Genomic DNA, 22092 nt, shown 5'->3' with positions numbered 1-22092 from the left:
CTGGAACCAACATTTTACTCTGTAGTTGTACAAGTATTAGACGTAATAATTTCTAGCAAACGAAAAACTGCAAAATTTTCAACTGAATGTAAACAATTTAATTAATATAAAAATAATGAACATCTCATGGCAAATTCCCATATGGAAGTCAGGTCTTTATAAAATTGTCTCCCCCCCAAAATCACATCATAATGCTAAATTGTCTAAAAGCAATAATAAAAGAAGAACAATTCAATTAAATTGGTGTTGAAAGCAAGAGTGATCTTGAAATAACAAAGTGCAGTTCAAGCAGAGAAGTCTGATTGATCCCACTGGGTATGAGCATTATGACAATCCAAAGTGGATCAGCAACCTTAAACACAGTTAACAATAAAAATGGCATAAACTTGGGTCTAAAAAGCAGTGTTGAGAGATTCAATTCAAGTAAAATATCTTCATACTTATAGTTACAAACACCATCAAAACCCCGCATAACATAAAGCAGCACCAAACTATTCAGAACTAACCTACTAGATGGCTCAGAGACCACGAAGGTTCATCACCAAATTAGAACAGAAGCCCTCCACCAGACCCTGTCTTGGGCCAACAAAATCCAGGATCCTTCAACTCCCATCTCCCATAGATCCCGCCCCGAGATTATCCTTCCATCTACATCTCCCTGGCAGTCTCTCCCGCTCAGGCTTCCCAACCAATACCTGGTGGACACCTCTTGCCCCATCCATGCGTGCCACATGCCCCACCTATCTCATTCTTCTTGTCTTCATCACCCTGACAATACTGGGAGAAGAGAACAAATTTTTAAGCTCATCATTATGCAGCTTTTTCCACACCCCATCCTCTTCTGTCCTAGGCCCAAATAACCTCCTTAGCACCCTATTCTCAAACACTTGCTATCTATGTTCCTCCCCGAGAGTGAGAGATCATGATTGGAACCCACACAAAACAGGCAAAATTACTCTTCTGTACATTTTAATATTTTGAACTGAAAAGTAGCAAGCTTTTCCAGAATTTAGTCTTCTCCTAATATCCTTGGGAATATCATTATCATTTTTTACTCGTTCCCAAATATCTGAACTCTGTCACACTTTCAAAGAACTTATTAGCCACCCTAATATCATTTCGATTGCTAGTCTGCTGACGAGATACTAACAAGTACTTAGTATGTAACTACATTGAAATAAACTGAACCTAAGGGAACAAAGCAGAAACAAACCGAATTAAAGAGACAGAACCCAAATCTGCCTATCCTTACATAACCTAATTTTCGCCATATAATATACAGCTAGAAATCTGACGCCAAGCGACGCAACGCGTCGCATCATCTCCAACACAAGATTTCATATAAGGTGAATGCCATCACTGGACCCTTTGTGGTTAGATATGTCTGTTACCTCGTGAGTGGATAAGCCAATTCACACCAAACTTTGCGTGCTTTTGCCTTAGACGCAGAAAGGCATTTTAGTTTATTAACTCACTTCTACTAATTTATGTCCTGCAGTAGGAATTCGTATATATTTCAAGGGGCTTGCATACTTACTCTGTAGCTCTATAGTCCTTGACATCATCAGATATGAAGGTCTCTTGCATAAGAGCCTAAAAATGTAACTGACCAGCTTCAGCAGAACAACAAAATGGAAGTTCAAATTGCTTGCTTGTATACGAGGTGCGATCGGAAAGTTTCAAGACTGCGCCTATAAAAACCCGTACACTTATCTCAGGTATTAAATTCATCCATCACCCTCGAAGTAGTTCCCCTGGGAGTGAACACAACGATCCCAGCGCCGCTGCCAAGCCTGGAAGCATCCCTGGAAATATTTCTTTGTCAGCCTGTCAAGCACCATCTGCGATTCTGCCTGAATCTCTTCTATCGTCTCAAATCTCCTTCCCTTTAGCTGAATTTTCATCTTTGGGAAGAGGAAGAAGTCACACGGAGCTAAATCCGGCGAATAAGGAGGGTGCAGGATGACGGTCATGGTGTTTGAGGCCAAAAACAGCCAAACTTTGAGGGCGGTGTGCGCTGGCGCGTTGTCATGATGCGTCGCATGTGGAGTTCTTCCTTTAGAATCAGCTGACAGGTCCCATAGCCTATCCCAACAATGTCGCACAAGTCGTTGATGGTACGACGTCGATCTTCGTGAATGGCCTGCCGAATCTTCGTAACATTTTCGGGCGTTGTGCTCAAAGATGGTCGTCCAGAAAGCACGTCACCATCGACAGAGGTTCGGCCATTTTTAAAACGTGAATGCCACACAAAAGTTTGTGCATGACCCATTGCGGACTCCCCCAAATGCTTGCTTTAGCATTTCATAGGTTTCCGTAGCTGTTTTGGTGAGTCTTTGGCAAAATTTGATTTGTTCATGAAAATCCGCCATTCCGAAATCGCAGGAGAGTTGGTGTAATGCACTACCAAAACGCCCGTAACTAAGAAACAAATGCTAATTCGATAATGCCGGCTGGCACACTTATTCATTATGAATGTAGGCGGCACCCCCTAGCGGCAGAAGCTCGTACTACATCCGGTTCGCCCTCTATTGACACAATCTTGAAACTTTCCGATCGCACCTCGTATTATCCAAAATAGGCAATGATTCAGAGCATGTGAAATACTGGGACCACAGACTACGGAAAACTGATCTGAATAAATAATAACGGGAGTAAAAAACAAACACATTTCAAAATGGTAAAAACAAAGCTCTTTACAAACTATAATCAAACTCGTTTTTATTTTGCAGACTATACCTCGTATGGTAGGTCCCTGTCACCACAGCATGGCCCGTCCTCAGGTTGCGGATGGAGGAACAGCATCCAGTTCTGGTGGTTAGCCACAAATATATTGAATTAGCAGTCGCAGACAGCCGACAAGTGGTGGTACTCCAGATTGGGAGCTGGGTGTGAGGCCAACAACATTTTGCTATCCTGTCACATAAAAATTCTGCTTGGAGATTTCAGTACAAAAATTGAGAGGATATTATCAAACCAACAATAGGCAACAAGAGTCCATATGAAATTAGTAATGACAATGGCGTTAGAGCAGCAAACTTTGCTAAATCAAAACATCTAATTGTAAACAGTCAAAAATGTTCACATCATGATATTCATAAATATACTTGAACATCTCTATATGGTAGTACACACAATCAGATAGAATATGCTTTAGCAGATAATAGAAGGCAGACAAATATAATTTATATGAGGTCATTTAAAGGACAGATTGTGACACTGACCATTATCTGATAGTGGCAAAAGTATGGGAGAGGCTTTCAGTAGATTTACAAACTAACCAAAATTTCAACACAGAAAGATATGATTTAAAAAAAATTAAATTAGGGAGAGGTAAAGAAACAATGTGAAGTAGAAATTTCGAATATGTTTCAAATATTTCTTCTTCTTCTTCTTCTTTAGCACTACAGCCCTTTCAGTGTAGCCTTGGCTTCTCTTGCGATCGATGCCCAGGCTTCCCTATTCTGTGCTTTTCTTCTCCAGCCTCTTACACCCATCTGTTTAAGATCAGACACCATGTCTTTGATGCACCGGAGTTTTGGTCTTCCTTTCTTTAATTTGCCAGGAGGTTTACTATTGATGATCATCTTACATCCTGTATCATCACTCACTCGGAGTATATGTCCAAACCATTCTATCCTTCTTGCCTTTATTACAGCTACAATATCTGAGCTTTTGAACTGCCTCTCCAGCTCGATATTCATTCTAATTCTCCATAGGCCATTGTCACATATTGGACCAAAAATCTGCCTTAAAATTTTACTTTCCCAGGACATAAGCATTCTTTCAGCTAGAGATGTTAAAGTCCAGCATTCAGATCCGTACAACACTATAGGTCGTATTATAGTAGTGTACAACCGCACTTTAAGGTTTTGGTGGATATACTTTTTCCTAGAGTATAGGTTTCAAATATTAGAAACAAATAAAATGATGAAAGTGTGAATATCAACAGGGAATGGGAAAATGTCTGAGACTATATCAAAATTTCATCCAAAGAGAAACTAGGATCCTACAGGAGAAAGCAAAATTAACCATGGCTCGATGAAGAATGTTCAAAATTAATAAATCAAAGGAGGCAAACAAAATTTCAATGATTGCAGGACCCAAATTAATATGGACAATCTTTGTAATGTGAGACGTGAAGCCAGAACAACTTTTAGGAATAAAAAAGGGAATATCTCAAAGGTAAAGTTATTGAGCTGGAGACAAATAGAAAGGACAAAAATATCAGAGATCTGTACAGAGGCATAAATGATTTTAAGAAAGGATATCAACCTCAGACTAATTTGGTAAAGGATAATGGCAATTCACTTGCAAATCCAATCAAAATTTTGAATAGATGGAAAAATTTCTTTAACCAGCTCTTAAATGTTCATAAGACTGATGATGTTAGACAGATTAAAATACATACAGCTGAACTCTTAGTGCCAGAACCTAGTTTAGATGAAGTTGAAAGTTATAAATCTCCAGGCATTGATTAAATTCCAGCAGAATTAATTAAAGCAGGTGGCAGAAAGTTGCATATGCTTATTCAGGTAATTTATGATATGCACGAGATGCCACAAGAATGGAAGGAATCCATTATTATTCCTATTCATACGAAGGGGGACAAAAATGAGTGTGGTAATTTCCGAGGAATTTCTCTATCAACCCCATACAAAATTCTATCAAACATTTTTCTGGTGACATTAACTGCATATATGGAAGAAATTATTGGGGATCATCAGTGTGGGTCAGATGTAACAGATCAACAAATGATCAGATCTTATGGATACTAGAGAAAAAAAATGGGAGTACAGTTGCTTATAGATTTCAAAAAGCCTATGACTCTGGTAAGAGAGAAGTGTTACACAATATTCTCATTAAATTTGGTATACCAAAACAAGCCAGTAAGTCCGATAAAAAAGAGCTTCAATGAAACCAGTAGCAAAATTCCTATAGGTAAATATTTATCAGCGTAATTTTCCATCAAGAACTGTCAAAAACAGGGAGATGCTTTGTCTCCCTTGCTCTCTTTAACTTTTCACTAGAATACACCATCAGGAAAGTCCAAGATAGGCATGAGGGTTTGCAGTTGAATGGGACACATCAGCTACTGGCATATGTTGATGTTAATTTATTGGGAGATAATATAAAAACAATAAAGAGGAACAGAGAAGTTTTACTAAAGGCTAGTAGACAGGTCGGGCTAGAAGTCAATTAAAAAAAACCAAGTGTGTGATTGTATCTCATCAGCAGACAAGCAGGTAGAATTGTCTTAGGGTGGTTAATTAATCCTTTGAAAGTGTGACAAAGCTAAAATATTTGGAAACAATCACAAATCAAAATGATACTCATGAGGAAGTTAGTAGGAAACTAAATTTTGGAAATGCTTGCTACTTTTCAGTTCAAAATAATTTGTCTTCCCGTCTGATTTCTAGGAACCTGAAGATTAAAGTATACAAAACAATAATTTTGCCTTGTTTTGTATGGGTGCAAAACATGGTCTCTCACTCTGAGGAAAGAACATAGATTGCAGGTGTATCAGAAAGGGTGTTGAGGATATTTGGGCCTAGGAGAGATGATGATGGGGTATGGAGAAAATTGCCCAGGATATGGTTCAGTGGTGGGCTATGGTTAATTCACTGATGAACCTTTGAGTACTGTGAGACATCTAGTCAGTTAGTTATGGATTCTTTCGGGAATTGCTAGGTGGAAGCAACACCATTCAGTACGCAAAAACAAACTTATGCAAAGACGTTAGATTGCTGATGTTTTCTGATGATTTTCATGTGCTCTTGAAAACTGAATTGTGTTTCGTCATAAGGAGAAAAGCTTCCAGCATAATGTAAGTACAACTTAATCCCTAACTTCTCCTTGAGGATCTCAAATATCAGTTTACTAAGATGTTACACTAAAGTCACGATTGAGTCCTAGTATTGACAAAAACCCGTGTTGCATTAGCCAATTACGGAATGAAACTATACCTCAATTCCTCCATGTCTTCAGAGCATGGTGCTTAGTTAAGCATCACAGATAAATTTGCATTGTCTTTATAAGTTTAACAAAACTTATGCTTGTCTCAACTTAAAATTATTACACAGAATGATTTACACTGCCTGCAGTATCTTATTCACAGTTTTCTAAAAAAATTATCAATTGAGAGAGAATTGATGTATAACCTACTACTCTCTTCTCTCATTTCAATAATTTATACAAATCTTATATTAAACATTTTTAAGTGTGGTACTTGAATTCACATCTCAAGACCAAATACAGATTATGATGGAACAGAGATAATTCTGTGCACATAATCCTCCTGTAAATTTCAAACACGAAACGCGATTTCGTGTAGGCCTACATATAGCAGCATCCTTCACCTCAACATAAGCCTGTCACAAAATAAACAGAAAAATTGTGAATCTGGATTCAAAATCACCTTAATCTTTCCTCCCATAAAAAGGAAGTACACATCAATGTAACTAAATTCCATCATGTCGACACCAGTGCAGAACGGTATTATTCGTCTCCATGTTTTCACTTTCTTTATCTTCTATTCATGAATGTTGTGTGCATCTTTATATTCTAATCTGTGACTCAATGTTTAACAGCAGAAATAACCCTTCATAATAACACGTTTCATATTGTTTAAACATAATGCACACTGCAAGACTCTGGAATCTTCTACTCCACAAGACATGGAGAATTTTATGCAGCACGCGATTGTGCAAACACAATTCATATTTACTCAATTCTCAACCGACATTTTTAAGCGTTCGTAAAATAGAAGCCAACACAATAAATACACACAGTCACTTAAATAGTAATCTGTATCACAGTTGCCACACTCTATTACAATGAAAATCATCCACACTAAATACAATCTATATTTTATTACAACATAACAATCTTCCAACGCCACGCTACCAAGTCAGGAGTATTAACGGATGTAACTTTGCACACACTAGGAACAAAGAGCATCGTGCCAACCAAAGAGAACCAAAAGTACATATTTAAAATATCTGCCATAAATTAGTTTACTCTCTGTACTCAGTCGATTACTTCTTATTTTTTCAGAACAGTACATTGTAAATGAATCGTGAAATAATTCTTAAAAACGATCTTCACTCTACTAATTTCATGGATTGTATGCCTTCACACACGAGTGACGCTCGGGTAACAAAAGTGGTGCACCAAACTGGAAGTTGGTGAACCTGGCTGTATAATACAAACGTAAGATGGTGATATGCCGTAAGTGCTCGTGTATTTTTCAGACAGTCCTACCCCATGGACTCATTTTTCCATCTAGACACAAAGATTAAAATATGAAACACTACAATCTTAACTGTTGCTTTGTATAGGCCAATATTAAAAAATATTTTAGGGAAGTAAAACGTGGATTGGACTGATCTGGTGCAGGGTAGGGACTGGCTATGAGCTACAGCAAACTAAATAATTTTCATAAAGAGAATACAGTACCTTGACTAGCCGAGCCTATTAGCAGCATCTCAATGGCTGTGCCCTATGGAGTATTTTACATGTTAAATATACAAAAGTACTTTTTTACTATTTTCTTACGAATAAAAAACAATTGGACCCATATTTTCTTGGTGGTTGTTGCCAATTTGAACCTCATACAAATGATATCCAACCTTGTATAGACTTCCTCACCTTTAATATTACAGGAATAGGTTAATGTCAATGATGGATGTGCTAAATCAGGGTTGAATGTGGTTTTGATGAGAAGTAGAGGTATCATCATGACTGGTCCCTTTTCTATTATAAACAGAATGCCTCTTAAAACTGGATACACTTGCTTGTTAACTATCACAACTTGAATTCATACATTTCACCATACAACACACTCACTCATAATTTATCAAATACAAGTAAATGTTCATAAAGCTTAATGTACTGCATCCTCAAACACCTCATATTAACCTGACCCAATTTTTAAACTGCTTGCCTCAGTTTATTTATGAACTATTCATATAATTTAATTTCTTAAAGATGGTTCCAAAATTCTTTTATAGTTATAAATATGATTGATTTATGAAGAGACATCTGCTCTGTTTAATAACTGGTATCCAAACATGTGTAAGTTTAAAAATCTTGGAAGACCACAGCTTCTAAAACACCCTTCTCAGTTTCTGATTTGATTTAAAATTCCTCACAACTCACTGGAAGATTTCAGTCAGTCCCTTCTACTTGCCACATTGTCACAATTACCACATATCTGACATTCATACAATCCTTACAATAACTAAATTCTGTCAAATCTGTAAAGGTTGCACATCACTTTTATATGCATTCCTTACACAATGTATAAAATTCTGAGTTTGTGACTATCCATCTGTTCATGTTTGTTCTCCAAAAGCTGGCTATACTTTGCAAAATTTCAATGATTTCGTATTTGAGGTTTTTCTAAAACTTCTGAGCGATTTTAATTTTTGTCAGAATTAGTACCCCAATGTGCATGAGGCTGATGTCAAACTAAAATTTTTTTTGGATGAATCACCATATAATTTTCTGTACTTAATTAGCATTATCATATTCATAATTTTCTCAAAAACAGTTGGTTATAAAAGTAACTGCTGTAAACTTAAAATACAGTCTATTTGGCTGTCTAAATTACTTCCAAGTACATGGCTTAGGAGACCTTAAGGTACATCACCAAATTAACTACTGCAAATTTTATATTAATTACTTTTGAATATATTGAATGCCAACATAAATTATGTTAATAAAATGGTTACAACAAAATTGTCTGTTTACTGTTGGCCCATTACAGTTTTATTTTCATCAAGTAGGGAAGTGCCAACTGGGGTGATGCAAAGTTGGGAATTAGTCCCTGACACATCTAATGTAGATATGAAAGCCCAGAAGGATGGCAAATGGTGTTCTCGCGAAGCTGTGATAGGTCCAGCAAACCAGTAGTGGATTGAAACTGGTTTCAACACATAGCAAAGCCTCGGGAGGATGCTTTGTATAATGACCAATACAGCAAGCAGTCACATCATAGGAGGAAGAAGAAGAAGAATAAGTTAGGATGGGGTGACAAAAATGCATAAAGAATACTGGTGGAGATATGTGATGGAAAATTATAACTTGTATGATGAAGAACTGGAGGTAGGATGTTAAACTGGATCTCAGGTAAGCAGTAGTAAAAATTTGAGGTTGATTGAATTCGTTCAAAATCATGTCCAATGGTAGCCTTTGGAATTTGCAATATTGAGTCCTTTGGTTCTGGTACCAAAGTGTCAGTTGCTAATATAGACATAAAACTAATTTCATCATAATACAAATGGTACGTTATAAAGCTCAAGGATTACTTTCTGCAGTAGTTCATTAGTTATAAACTGCCATGAATGTTACGTTATGTTCCCAGATGGCCACGGACTGGTGTAATTTGTAATGTGTACTTACCAGTCTGAACTCCAGAAATGTTGGGTACATATCCTCTACTCGTGTCAAATGGTACAGCAGAGTCAGCTTGTGTGCTGCGATGTCTGATACTATGTAAGACCATTTCACATTCAATGGTCTCTGTGACTGCTGTTGGAACAGCCCCTCCAACTGCGGACACCACCAGCTTTATGTTCCCCACTGTGTGTGGCACATCTGCACAAGCAACCCCACATAACATATTTCAGGATCAGAGTAATACAAACATCATTCATTAATAAAATTAGAGAATAAATTATTTATTTAGGGTTTATTAAATTATACTTCTAATAAGTCAGATTACACAGCATTGAATAAACAGACGAGTGGGAAAGGGTAGCAGATAAGAAAGTATATACTGCCCATACTATAAAAATTATTTCCTGGCAACAGTACTTTGTAGCTCGCTGACTCACCTCCTGGGTCAATAAGTGTTTGGATTATGTAGTAAATGAATTTGTCTTCTCATACATGCAAGACAGTGAAGCAGACAACTTTGAGGTATGACCGTGCAAAGGTAGCATAATCATTAGTCTTTTAATTGTGGGCTGGAATAAATGGTTTGACGAGATATAATCTGTCTCTTTTTGATTTATTGAATTTGGTTTTTAGGTAATTAATTAATCGATTAATTTTTTTTCTATTCCTTTAGTTTTAGTTTGATTTATTTCTTGTTTGGCGGAGACTAATCGTACTCCTTTTGATTTTGCTGAGGGTGAGTCTGAGTTGGTTTCTGGTTTTAATGTTGAGTATAGATCTGGGGGTTTTGCTTTAACTTTTTTTGCTGAGTATGCTAGAATTTTATTTATGAGTGTTTTGTTTTGTGTTATGTTTTTGGGTTGTGATTTGTATTCTTTTTTTTAAAGTTTCTTTTATTTATTTTTTATTTATTTGGGTTTGTGTAACTTTACCTCGTTTTCGTTATGATAGGTTAATATATATAGCTTGAAGGAGATTTTGCCTGTTTCTTTAAATTATTTATTTTTTGTGTTAGGTGTTAAGTTATTTTTGTACTCTTTGTTTTAGTGTATTAATTTGAGTATATTATTAAGTCGGTAGAGGATTTAAACTCCTTTCTCTTACTTTCAAGGTATTTGCTCAATATAAAATCTTAAGAAAATATTATTTTAACGCTTTTGCTACCGTGTGACCCCCTGGTGGCCTCACGCTTAAGGAGATTCAATGACGAGTTGAGTCACATGGTGTGGGAATAATGCTTTGTAACTTTGGCTCCGGTACCTTAATAATACAAACTGTCTACAAATCAACCGATTTCTGCAATAACCATTAGACTTATATTTAAATATAGGTTATAAGTCTAACAAGTAGCCTGATGATTCACGTGGTGGTGATGAAATCTCTTATGGTACAAATTTACCATTTCAGTAGGTTTATGATTATTAATACACATGGAGCTTTTATGAAGGATTCAGAGGTTTTAGTACCCACTCTACAGCCCTGTTCCAGACTGTGTATTTTTCCACTGAAACTTTGGCATTTTATTTCAAGCCATACAAAAAGATGCCTCATCAAAAGTCTGTAATTTGATGGTTGGGCTTTCCCAATAAACTTAATGAAAGTCTGTGGAACTTCCAGTACAGACCCTCAGTTAAAGTCAATCTCACATTTCTTCTATCCATGTTCGGTTCTTCTGTTACTTTCCAAACAGTCTAGTGACAATCATTTCTCAGTATTTGTTACATTCTTCCAAATTTAAGAAAGTTTTTTTATGGCCACAACACCTTTCATCATCTGCAACATCATCTCTTTTGCCTTGAAATAACTCAACCCACACAAAAGCCAGTATTCTCACAACTGCTTTTAATAAATTTGCTGTTAACACTTTGTAAAATTCAAGCATATTTTTTTCAAGTTTGACAAAATTTTAGAACTGATACTATTCAAACAATCACTAGAGACACAGCCTAACAGCACAAAGGAGGTGGTGACATGAACCCCACAAATATTAGACGTGACCCTTAGAAACTTACTAAATTACGCTCAAATATAAAATTCTAATAAGAGGCAACACAGAATTCAAAATTGATTTTTCTAGTATCAAAATTAACTATTTATTAGAAATGAAATTACATGAAGCTGAAGACAATAAAGAAAATGCAGAGTATAAGTACAGATGAGCATACAGACATGACAGCAGATGCCAGCATTTAGTGAATACAAAGATACATTCCCTAATTTCCAGAATATTGTGGGCTCAACAAATCTCAGTGTTTTAAGATGTTCTGATATACTATAAAACATCAACTAAAGTGTTTATGTCAATCAGGCATTTACCTCAGTGCTTATACTTTGCACAACTGAAACTGCAGAATGGAATTAATGAGTAGAACTTGTAATATTACAACGAGATTCCACTAGACACTTACTACACTTAAAATTGTCAAAATTTCCTTTTAAAGGAAAATTCATAGTGCCTCTAAAACCAAAAACTTATACATTTTTAGTATTATGACATTCAGTCATGCACCCTATTCAATCAGATAGTTTTGCCACATGTTACCAATTTATTGTCCCTGTTAGAATCCCAAGAAATGTTTGGTATATGACTGTTGAATCATACTTTCATGGCCATGCATTCAAACACACATACACATTTTTTTAAGAAATTGGCAATACTAATGAGTTTGTTCATGCTGGATCATGTGGCTATGTACATAACTGTGAAAACTCAGATTTCCTGCCATACAATATTAATTGAGAACTCCTCATCTCAAGTGCCTCTGTTAAATGGGAGGGTGTATTATGCCTTAAAAACAAAGTTACACTTCTTTAAATATAACAAGGAAGATACTAAACATATATATAATTAATTTACTTCCATGTCCATCAATGACCAAAAACAAATGATAATGCACTGAAAAATCCAACTAATAACCTCAGATTATCTTCTCTGCATATACTTCTGTTTTGGACTAAAAGCAGAACTGCAACAACTTTTATTTCAACAAAGATTAATGCAAAAATTAAAAGTTCAACATTTCTTTCACCTTCCCTTGATATGTAATTGCATTACATAGTTTTCTAGCAGAGAAAATAAAAATGGTTAATGTGAACAAACAAAATGTAGAATAGTTGGTGAAGGCAATAAACAAAACTGTAAACTTGTGTTTGGCAGAAAATTTGTTATAATTGGTCACAATTGTTTTCCTTACCCTCCCTCATTAAACACAATTAATAATCATTCTACAATAAAAAGTAAATAAAGTAAAACTATCCCACTACACGCCATACACGTGCTTTAGGGGAGAGTAAGTAAACCTCCTACTCATTCTTTCTCAACATCAGCACTAGATGTGGTGAATGGTCAGCATCACGGCCCGGCCGAGCTTTACCCCTAGGAAATGACCACGATACCCACTGAATAAAAGGCTGGGTGGGCCCCAGAGCCAGTCTGGACATAGAGACTAGAAAAAGAACCCTGTGCCCCAGTTAGAGATCAAACCCTGATCATCCAGTCTGTAGCTACTCACTATTCTGACTGAGCTACCCTGCCACCCAATCATTCTACAATCCTTAATTTAAACCACCTAATGTCAGCTGCTGTTCTTGTATGTTGTTATAATAAAAGCATTGGCTTTATTACATTATAAATCATTTTACATAAAATTCTAATAATTTTGGCTGGTATATTACTTGTTAGCTTATCTTCTTATACACCTGTGAACCATAGTTTTATGAGTCCTTTTCATCAGCAAGGAGAAAAATAATTAAAAGAATTAGATCAAAACCTTACAGTAATGAATCAGGAACACAGATTTATGAACTCAGTGTCCCTCTGTGTACTAATATAAGTGACTGGCAAGAAGGTTAATATAAACCAATTTCAATACAATTTAGGCACACATATGAGAAGCATAAAAATGAGACTGCGACCTGAAATACCAATATTTTAATTTGACCAAACCTAGCCCTTATTTTCAATCAAAGTATTTGACCTATAATAATATATCACATCACAGATAAACAGTTTTATTGATATATCAATTGCTTAAACATTACAAGATTATCACATATGTACTATCTCTGCATTCCAGGATAACACTTTGATATCTTGTTCAAACACATGTCAACCTTATGCACCCCATGGTACCGCATTCCATCAAGTTCCCTGAACAAGTCACATTAACAGAATATCACACCTAAAATATTACCTGTGATACATGTGAAACAGGGTGAAAAAATATTAAAAAGATTGCTGCACAGAAAATGTTGGAGTTAAAAAAAAATATTATGCACCTATATCAAATGGTAGATGGTTCATCAATTAATAGGTAAGAATCTGGATAGAAACGGCCATCACCATTTTTAAGTTTCTGCCCCATTACTTTTCTCAGGAGAATACAGAAATGCACAGAAAACCTCACTTAGAGCAGCTAGTCTCCAGGCTGAGAGTTTTCATGACCGGATTACGACACCAATCGTATCTACGAATGTTGAGTGCTGTTTTTACGGCTGATCCATGTTGGAGTGCTCGTGACGAGTTATTTGGAGTAATTTGAGTGAATTCGTACTTAGCGTTGAAGTGAGGTTATGTAGCGGGCATTAGTGAATAGGTGGAGACTGAGTCGGTATTCAGAATGCGGTGATCAGTGCTGCCAACCGGCAGATTTCGCTTTGTGGATCTGTGGTACAGTACTTAGTTCCTCACAATATTCTTCTTGGGAAACTTAGTAACTTTGGGACTATCCCCTAGCTACGTTTATTGGTTCCATAGTTATCTTTCTGACAGACAATCCCTTGTTTGTGTTTCTGGAACTCCTTCGTTTCCATATCGTTTTAAGTGTGGAGTGCCTCAGGGTTCCACCCTAGGCCCCTTTCCTGTTAATATATTTATCAATGATATTTGCGACTCCATACATAATTCTCACTGCCTTTTACTTGCTGATGACTTATTAAAGATATTTCATAGTATAAGTGATGTTGATGACTGCAAACTGTTACAGCAAGACATCTTGTCCATACAAAACTGGTGTCTTGTTAATGGTATGCAACTTAATTTATGTAAAACAACTGTTATATCATGCACCCGAAAGACAAACAGTATTTACTTTAATTACAAATTGTGTAACAACCTGGTTGCACACTTCCAGTGTGTTAAAGATCTCGGTGTTCTACTGGACTGTAAACTTTTTAACAGCATAAATTAATGAATTATTATCATTATTAATATTGTACATTTTAGTTCATTGATTGTTTGTTTTTGTATTGTAATGTTTACTTTAATTATTATTCTGTATTGTTGTTAGTGCTTGACTGTTAATGGCCTTTTTGGCTGTTGTCAAGCACTTAAATAAATGAAATGAATTTCAATACATAAGAATTTTGTATACAATAAGCTAAAAGTGTATGTGGCATTCGTAAATACCTGGACAAGTTATGGCACTAGTGATGGAAGACAGCACCAGATATTTCATGCAGTTTTATAAATGAGAATACTCAAACTTGCATTAAGAAATTCAGTGTGGACAAAATATCTGAACGCAAATCTTTACAGTGAAAAGAAATACATTTCTCATTATTTATGAATAAATAAACTACATTTATGTCAAATTGTACCTTAATTCACAAAACCTAGATTGCTGTGTAAACCTCAAATCCTACTTAATTACGTAACCTGAAACAATAACTTCTGTGAACAGATAAACCAATTCTATAAGTAAAATTTTAAGGGCAAAGGCATGAGAGTGAGAAAACATTGAGTGCCAAAATGTTAAAGTAAACCTGCTCAGTGAGCATCTTTCTGGGGAGTTAATACATTTATTAGTGCAGGTACTCACATTAGATATGTGTCCTTCACACCAATTTTGTTATATAGTTCATAGCCCACCTCATAGCTGCATCATAACATTGCATGGAATGTCAATATTAAAATCTCATTTATACTAAATGTGTCTGAATACTACACTGAAGCAATCTCAGTCCAGACAACAGCTATACTCATATGGATTGTTCCTGGTTTTCCTCAGTCAGTGAAAATATTGGATATTGTCCTAAGTGATGTAAAATGTTCTTCCTTGTACACCATTTACAGTGCATCATTCACTGATCAGTTTATCACAAGAAGCCACATAATCCCGAGTTATTGATATTGTTGTAAATAAACCATAACACTGAATGCAGGAAACCAACAGATTAAGCAATGTAACACAAAATAACATTACTGGGTAAAAACTCAGAGCACTATGAAATAAATAGCCCACTCTTCTCTGTCATTCCGGCGCATGACATACAACTATCTGAACGTTGTGATTTGAGTCACTATATTCACCAACTGAAACTAAGAGAAGATAAATGTGATTTCAGACTGCTGTAACCATAAATATTGCAACTGTGTTTGTTGAGGTAACTGTAAGTAGTGATACAGGCAGTTGAAATTAACAGAGAATGAAAAATATTAAGAACTGATGGTTTTAACAAAACTAATAAAAAGCCACAGAAATTTTTAAGATAACTACTGGAACTGAAACAAATGAAAGGCCACTGAAACAGCCAAGATGTCCTTGGAAGGACATCTGACACAGGAAGAGACTGGAATGACATTTCATATTTGTAAATGTGAGATTCCAGACTGCAGTACACTTTTATGCAACACCTTAAAGGTGCATTAGTTTCAAATGATGTACAGAAAATAGAGGAACTTTCACTATGAGAAATTTGAGGGGGTCTCAGCATTTTGAGGACGAAGCCAATCTTTTTGGAGAAAATGCTGTGCAAACTTGTAGGGAGATACAAGCTTCTAAGAAGCATTTACTCCATCAACACAGCTTATGATGTAGGCAGTATGTAACTCTCAAATGTAAGCATTTACTTGCACATTTACATGATGTGACAATCTAGAATATCAACACTGAGTTCCACTGACTGGTCACATATGAAATTATAGAAATGTTGGTTAACGGATGATGTAAGTATAGTATGCAACTGTAATCTTGAGACTTGCAAGGAATGCAGGAAGTCTGAAGCGTTAAAGGCAGACGCTATCTTTCCTCCTTCCTCCTTCACCCCACTTCCTCACACCACAAGTCTCAAGATTAGTCTTACACTGTAGATTGCTTCTAAAACTAAATAAGATATCTCACCTTGTCTTTGAATGGTGCAGCAAGAGGTTCACATTAAGCGGGTCACTTGATTTTTACACCATTGAGTTCACATTCTGTTCACAAAAGAAAAAAACAGCAGTCAGTTCCTTGCAGTTGTTTGCTCAAAAAACACTTCACACTTCTTATGGAGTGTTCACACTATAATGACAACTCAAGTTTCAAGCAACTGTTCTTGCAATCTGCATTTCACATTCAACAGAAATATCCAGTCCATTCCGGTTGACTTAGATGCCACCTGCTGTTAAGTCCTGTAACTAATCTTTTTCAACTCACTGCTAGTCACACCTTGACCTCAGTTGACAGTTGCTTGTTTACCTGTGGACATTTCACCTGCTTCAGTAGGAATAGTCTATCTGGAATATAATTTAATGATGAACTCAGCAACCAGAGTTGGTTCAGTAAGACTACCAGGAAATTTCAAGTCTGGTGTGACCTGTTTTGGCTGCGTTTCAATTGCATCCCTAAATACTAAACACCAAACACAAGTGACTTTCAAGTAAGAAAATGGAGCACAAGAATAAAGCAAAATATACATGGCAATTTAGCTGTTCCCTGGTCTTTTATTCACTCAATTAGTTGTTCACTGTAGTTTGAGACAATACTTAGTAAGACTTTGGGTAAACTGCTTGACTTCTTCCCGGCTGCATTTGAACTGCACGCTCTCCCAGTGAGATAGGGTTTGCAGAATGACAATGAGTGTGACTGTCCACATGGCTGGTTAGTATATCTGTTATGGGCACTGTCAAATTATTATTCCAATAATTTAAATGATTAAGGTAGAAAACGAGTCAGGACACCAGGAAATAGCCCATTATCGCAGTATATCACTGCAGCTAACACAGAACTAGAACATCGGTACACCGCTGATAATAACACACACTGGGCCAACGGAACAACTGTATACAAACAGACACGAAAAATAATTTATGATAATAATAAATGGTCATCTGATAAGAATCCATGTAAAGCTGGTCCCAAGTTTTCTTTAGGATTGATAAAGTAGAAACATCAGAGCTACATTACACATGGCAATAATAGATTTTATAGAACCCACAGGCCATTCTATATTTTAAATTATTGATTTTAATTGCGTAATGTTTTGATTTTAATATTGCAACATTCTGCATTACTATTATTGTGGAGGGAAAAAACTGCCTGTCTCGAAATGCATCTGATAGAAACCTGATATTACAGCCCACAAATAATGCAGAGCAACGGATAATAACCTAGTGTCTGAGTGAACCAAATATCTCTGAGATGAGTATGTCCCAGTGTCATTTTGTCCACCATAAATCCCACATGGACTGCCTTGAGTTTCAACCCAGGCTCCCACATTGAGAATTCAGTTACTAACCACGAGCTCTGGCGTGAACCAAGCAGCTGTGAACTTTGTCTTAGGTCAGTTGATGAATACAGCCTGCCACGATGGAATTATGCTTTTGGGAATACAATGAAAATTCAATAAAAAAATTTCAGATGATCTGCCACATCAGGTGGTTAAACAAAACTGATGTTTCAGGGACCATCTCTGTTCCCATCATGAGTATTCTGATGTAACCAGATTATGTGGTTTGTGGTTCTCTCTCATATACGAGGTGCGATCGGAAAGTTTCAAGACTGCGCCTATAAAAACCCGTACACTTATCTCAGGTATTAAATTCATCCATCACCCTCGAAGTAGTTCCCCTGGGAGTGAACACAACGATCCCAGCGCCGCTGCCAAGCCTGGAAGCATCCCTGGAAATATTTCTTTGTCAGCCTGTCAAGCACCATCTGCGATTCTGCCTGTCGTCGTCTCAAATCTCCTTCCCTTTAGCTGAATTTTCATCTTTGGGAAGAGGAAGAAGTCACACGGAGCTAAATCCGGCGAATAAGGAGGGTGCGGGATGACGGCCATGGTGTTTGAGGCCAAAAACTGCCGAACTTTGAGGGCGGTGTGCGCTGGCGCGTTGTCATGATGCGTCGCATGTGGAGTTCTTCCTTTAGAATCAGCTGACAGGTCCCATAGCCTATCCCAACAATGTCGCACAAGTCGTTGATGGTACGACGTCGATCTTCGTGAATGGCCTGCCGAATCTTCGTAACATTTTCGGGCGTTGTGCTCGAAGATGGTCGTCCAGAACGCTCGTCATCATCGACAGAGGTTCGGCCATTTTTAAAACGTGAATGCCACACAAATGTTTGTGCACGACCCATTGCGGACTCCCCAAATGCTTGCTTTAGCATTTCATAGGTTTCCGTAGCCGTTTTGGCGAGTCTTTGGCAAAATTTGATGCACACGCCATTCCGAAATCGCAGGAGGGTCGGTGTAATGCACTACCAAAACACCCGTAACTAAGAAACAAATGCTAATTCGATGATGCCGGCTGGCACACTGATTCACTATGAATATAGGCCGCATCCCCTAGCGGAAGAAGGTCGTACTACATCCGGTTCGCCCTCTATTGACACAGTCTTGAAACTTTACGATCGCACCTCGTATACACTTGCCCTGCCAGTGCTCATGGTCGGACCCTGGCCAATCACAGCTGGAGGGCAGAGTCAGAAGTTTGTGCATTTTGGTCCTGCTCTCCATTGGTGTTAAGCCCTAATTTGTCAGTTTGTCCAACACACACTCTGCCGCATTCACAGGGAATACAGTATATTCCAGGGACCCTCAAGGTTGCAAATATAAACTAAATGTATCTTCAATCTTAATATGTTATAATTACCTTTACAATACTAGATCAAGTGATCAACTTAGTTTTCAAAACTGGTAATATTTCCAAAGCTACTTACTTTCTAATAATATACTGTGAACTACAAATAAATAATTATAACAAAGTGCTGAGAATATCTGGTAACTAAGAGAATCATAAGGGAGTAGAAAGGATGTTACAGCAAGCTTCATAATTTCTGTTCACTTAATGCTGTTCAGGTGACAATCAAGACAAGTGAGATGGTGAGACATCCAACATGTAAGAGAAAACTAGAAATGCATAAAAGCATGCATACTTTTAGTTACATAACCTCAGGGGAGGATGCTACTTTCAAGAAATTAGTATAAATAGAATAACGACATTAAAAAGCATCTTACAGACACATCATAAAGATGTCAGCTGGATTCAAATGCCAAAGGATGGCAACCCAAATCTGTAGAATGAGGTTAGTTACAATACTAACTAAATAACTAACTAGATGGGTTACCGAACCCGAAGGTTCATCACCGAATTAACCAAAGCCCTCCACCGGACCGTCCTGGGCCAACAAAATCCAGTCTCCTTCAACTCCTACCTCCCATAGATCCCGCCTGAGATTATCCTCCTACGTCTAGGTCTCCCCACTGAACTCCCGTTTTTCTCTAGTATCTGACGAATGCAAAAGATCTGATCAATCATTGATTTGTTTCGTCTGAACCCACACTGATGATCCCCAATAATTTCATTCACATATGGGGTTAATCTTGCCAAAAGAATGTTGGATAGAATTTTGTATGAAGTTGATAGCAGCGAAATTCCTCGGTAATTACCACACTTAGTCTTGTTCCCCTTCTTATGAATAGGAATGATTATGGATTCCTTCCATTGTTGTGGCATCTCTTCCTTATCCCAAATTAACTGAATAAGCTTATGGATCCTCATATGCAACCCTTTGCCACCTGCTTTAATTAATTTGGCTGGAATCTGATCAATTCCTGGAGATTTATAACTTTTCAACGTCCCAATGGCTAGTTCCACTTCATCTAAGCTAGGTTCTGGCAACAACAGTTCACCTGTATGCATTTTAATCTGTCTAATATCACCAGTCTCATGAACATTTAAGAGCTCGCTAAAGAAATTTTTCCACCTATTCACTAAATGTCCAAATCTTTGTTTACTGGTATTGCTTTTCTATCTGCTATATACCTACCATTAGATGTTCCAAAGCACACCTGCAACACAAACATTGTATAGCTACAATTCCTGGGTGCATGATTGGGCAGTAGCTTGATGGTTGGTGACAGAGTCAGGTAAGTCAACAGGACAAAAACTGGAAGGGAAGCCAACAACTCAATAAGCTCCTTCTTCCTCACCAAGGCTTGAAGCTGGGTGGTCATTCTTAAGGAACCATTAAGAAGTACACAAGACATAACTGTGGTTCAAACTGCCATTGTGAAAGAAGTACATGAAAGCATTTATAACAAACTATTAATCCAGTGTAACAAGCAATAATATAAAATTGTAATAATCGAACATCTCTCCCCACTCTCAAAAATGGCGATCTGACCCAACTGATCAATCTGTAGAATAGTAGCTGCGTGCATAGAGCATTGGCACCAACAACGATTTGTCGCTCTCTGTTAACGAGTGCCAACATAACGTAATGGAAATATAAACCGGTATTAAAGCAATAACATAAAATAATTTATTTGGTTTCATAGTTCTTCACGGTCCTTGAAAGAAAACTGGATAGAAATTCATATTCTGCGCATTTACTTTTCATTAATCAGGTTAGTGGGTTTATATTTTCAATACGCTGGGTTGGTTAACCACTTTGGGTTTAAAACATAGTGTGACATTGACCATGTGCTGAGCACCGAATCGGCCGTTTTACCGAATCGATTATTTTACCGTACACCACAGTGGCAATGCACGTTATATGTGAATGTTCACGTGAAACGGCTGTCGACCGTGTACGATAAAATCACCGAATCGGTCGGTGATGACATTCGGTTTTGTCACTGGAAACCGAAAGATGGGATACGGTAAAAAAAAAAAAGCGAATAGGTCGCCAGTAGCGCATGTATTGTAATTGAGTGTGTTCAGACAATTCCTACCGTAGAGGAAAGCATCCCGAGGCTGCGAACCAGTCGGTACAGTGCATTTGTATATGGCATATGGCTAATTTTTCTTCAGGACTGCTTCTTCTCATAGTTGTGTTTTGTTTTGTCAAATCACCTCCCACTCTTCTTAACAGGTAATCAAAAGTAGACATCGACATTCGAAAATAATTGAAAAATTTCAATTCATCTCTCCTCAGTTGGCACATCAGTGTGTGATAGGATCCCCAACGAGGCCTATCTCTCACAATAGGGTGTGACCAATATCTCCTATCGATACTATGACGACGACAATACCAGCACATAAGGAGAAACTTATTCACGTCCATCTCGGGAGCTGGCCCGGGAGCGAGTGTGTCGCAATACGATAACAAAACCGAAACGTGTGAACACTAGTAAAGGTTTGCACCGTTTCGATGAAATTGCCGATAGGGTAGAAATTCCGTACTGTGTGAACATAGCCTAACATAGAAAACCACCCCTGATTTTTCTCATCGCAGTTTGTATTACGGGGATGAGAAATTCGCGAACTGTGCGCACACATATTTTGAAACAATGGACACATACACTGCATTCTATGATGAGCAAAACATCGCCCACTTCTTTCGCTTTCTCCCCCAAATGCTTCGTGACCCTAATTTCAGGAAATAAATTATAAAACAAATAAGTTATACATGCGTAAATACGATAATATTTTATGAATTGCTAAGTCTGTCTTTCATGGAACCTGAGGTTCATTACTGTGTTCAC

At 37.2% G+C, this 22092-nt stretch overlaps 1 protein-coding gene and 1 long non-coding RNA gene across 10 annotated transcripts in view; one reads left to right on the top strand and one right to left on the bottom strand.

Moving 5' to 3' along the window:
- LOC110839889 (uncharacterized) overlaps positions 1-21548 on the bottom strand; it is a 69496-nt gene extending 47948 nt beyond the window's left edge. The window contains exons 1-6 of one of the 9 annotated variants that reach the window (XR_015536597.1): positions 21340-21548; positions 20433-20552; positions 16524-16597; positions 9406-9600; positions 2740-2916; positions 21-352 (exon numbers count right to left, since the gene is read on the bottom strand). Coding sequence is in view for 6 of the 9 variants with exons in the window: in XM_087354053.1 (XP_087210179.1) it covers positions 19854-19891; positions 20433-20652 (258 nt within the window). In the remaining 3 variants the exon portion in view is untranslated. Of the gene's footprint in view, positions 1-18; positions 353-2739; positions 2917-6418; positions 7110-9405; positions 10305-14931; positions 15722-16523; positions 18682-18799; positions 19892-20432; positions 20910-21339 lie in introns of those variants that run through there. The other 8 variants (XR_015536595.1, XM_087354050.1, XM_087354052.1 and 5 more) reach the window with 8 other exon arrangements.
- LOC147872987 (uncharacterized) lies at positions 7430-10018 on the top strand. Its single transcript, XR_015536598.1, has 2 exons — positions 7430-9132; positions 9368-10018. It is a non-coding gene; the product is annotated as an uncharacterized LOC147872987 (long non-coding RNA).
- Positions 21549-22092: the final 544 nt, after the last annotated feature.

The sequence above is a fragment of the Zootermopsis nevadensis genome, unplaced genomic scaffold (assembly GCF_977971745.1).
Source record: "Zootermopsis nevadensis isolate Lab colony 2312 unplaced genomic scaffold, Znev_1.0 Znev_ptg000022l, whole genome shotgun sequence".
NCBI classification, from domain to species: domain Eukaryota; kingdom Metazoa; phylum Arthropoda; class Insecta; order Blattodea; family Termopsidae; genus Zootermopsis; species Zootermopsis nevadensis.
This window is presented reverse-complemented; position numbering and strand designations above follow the sequence as displayed.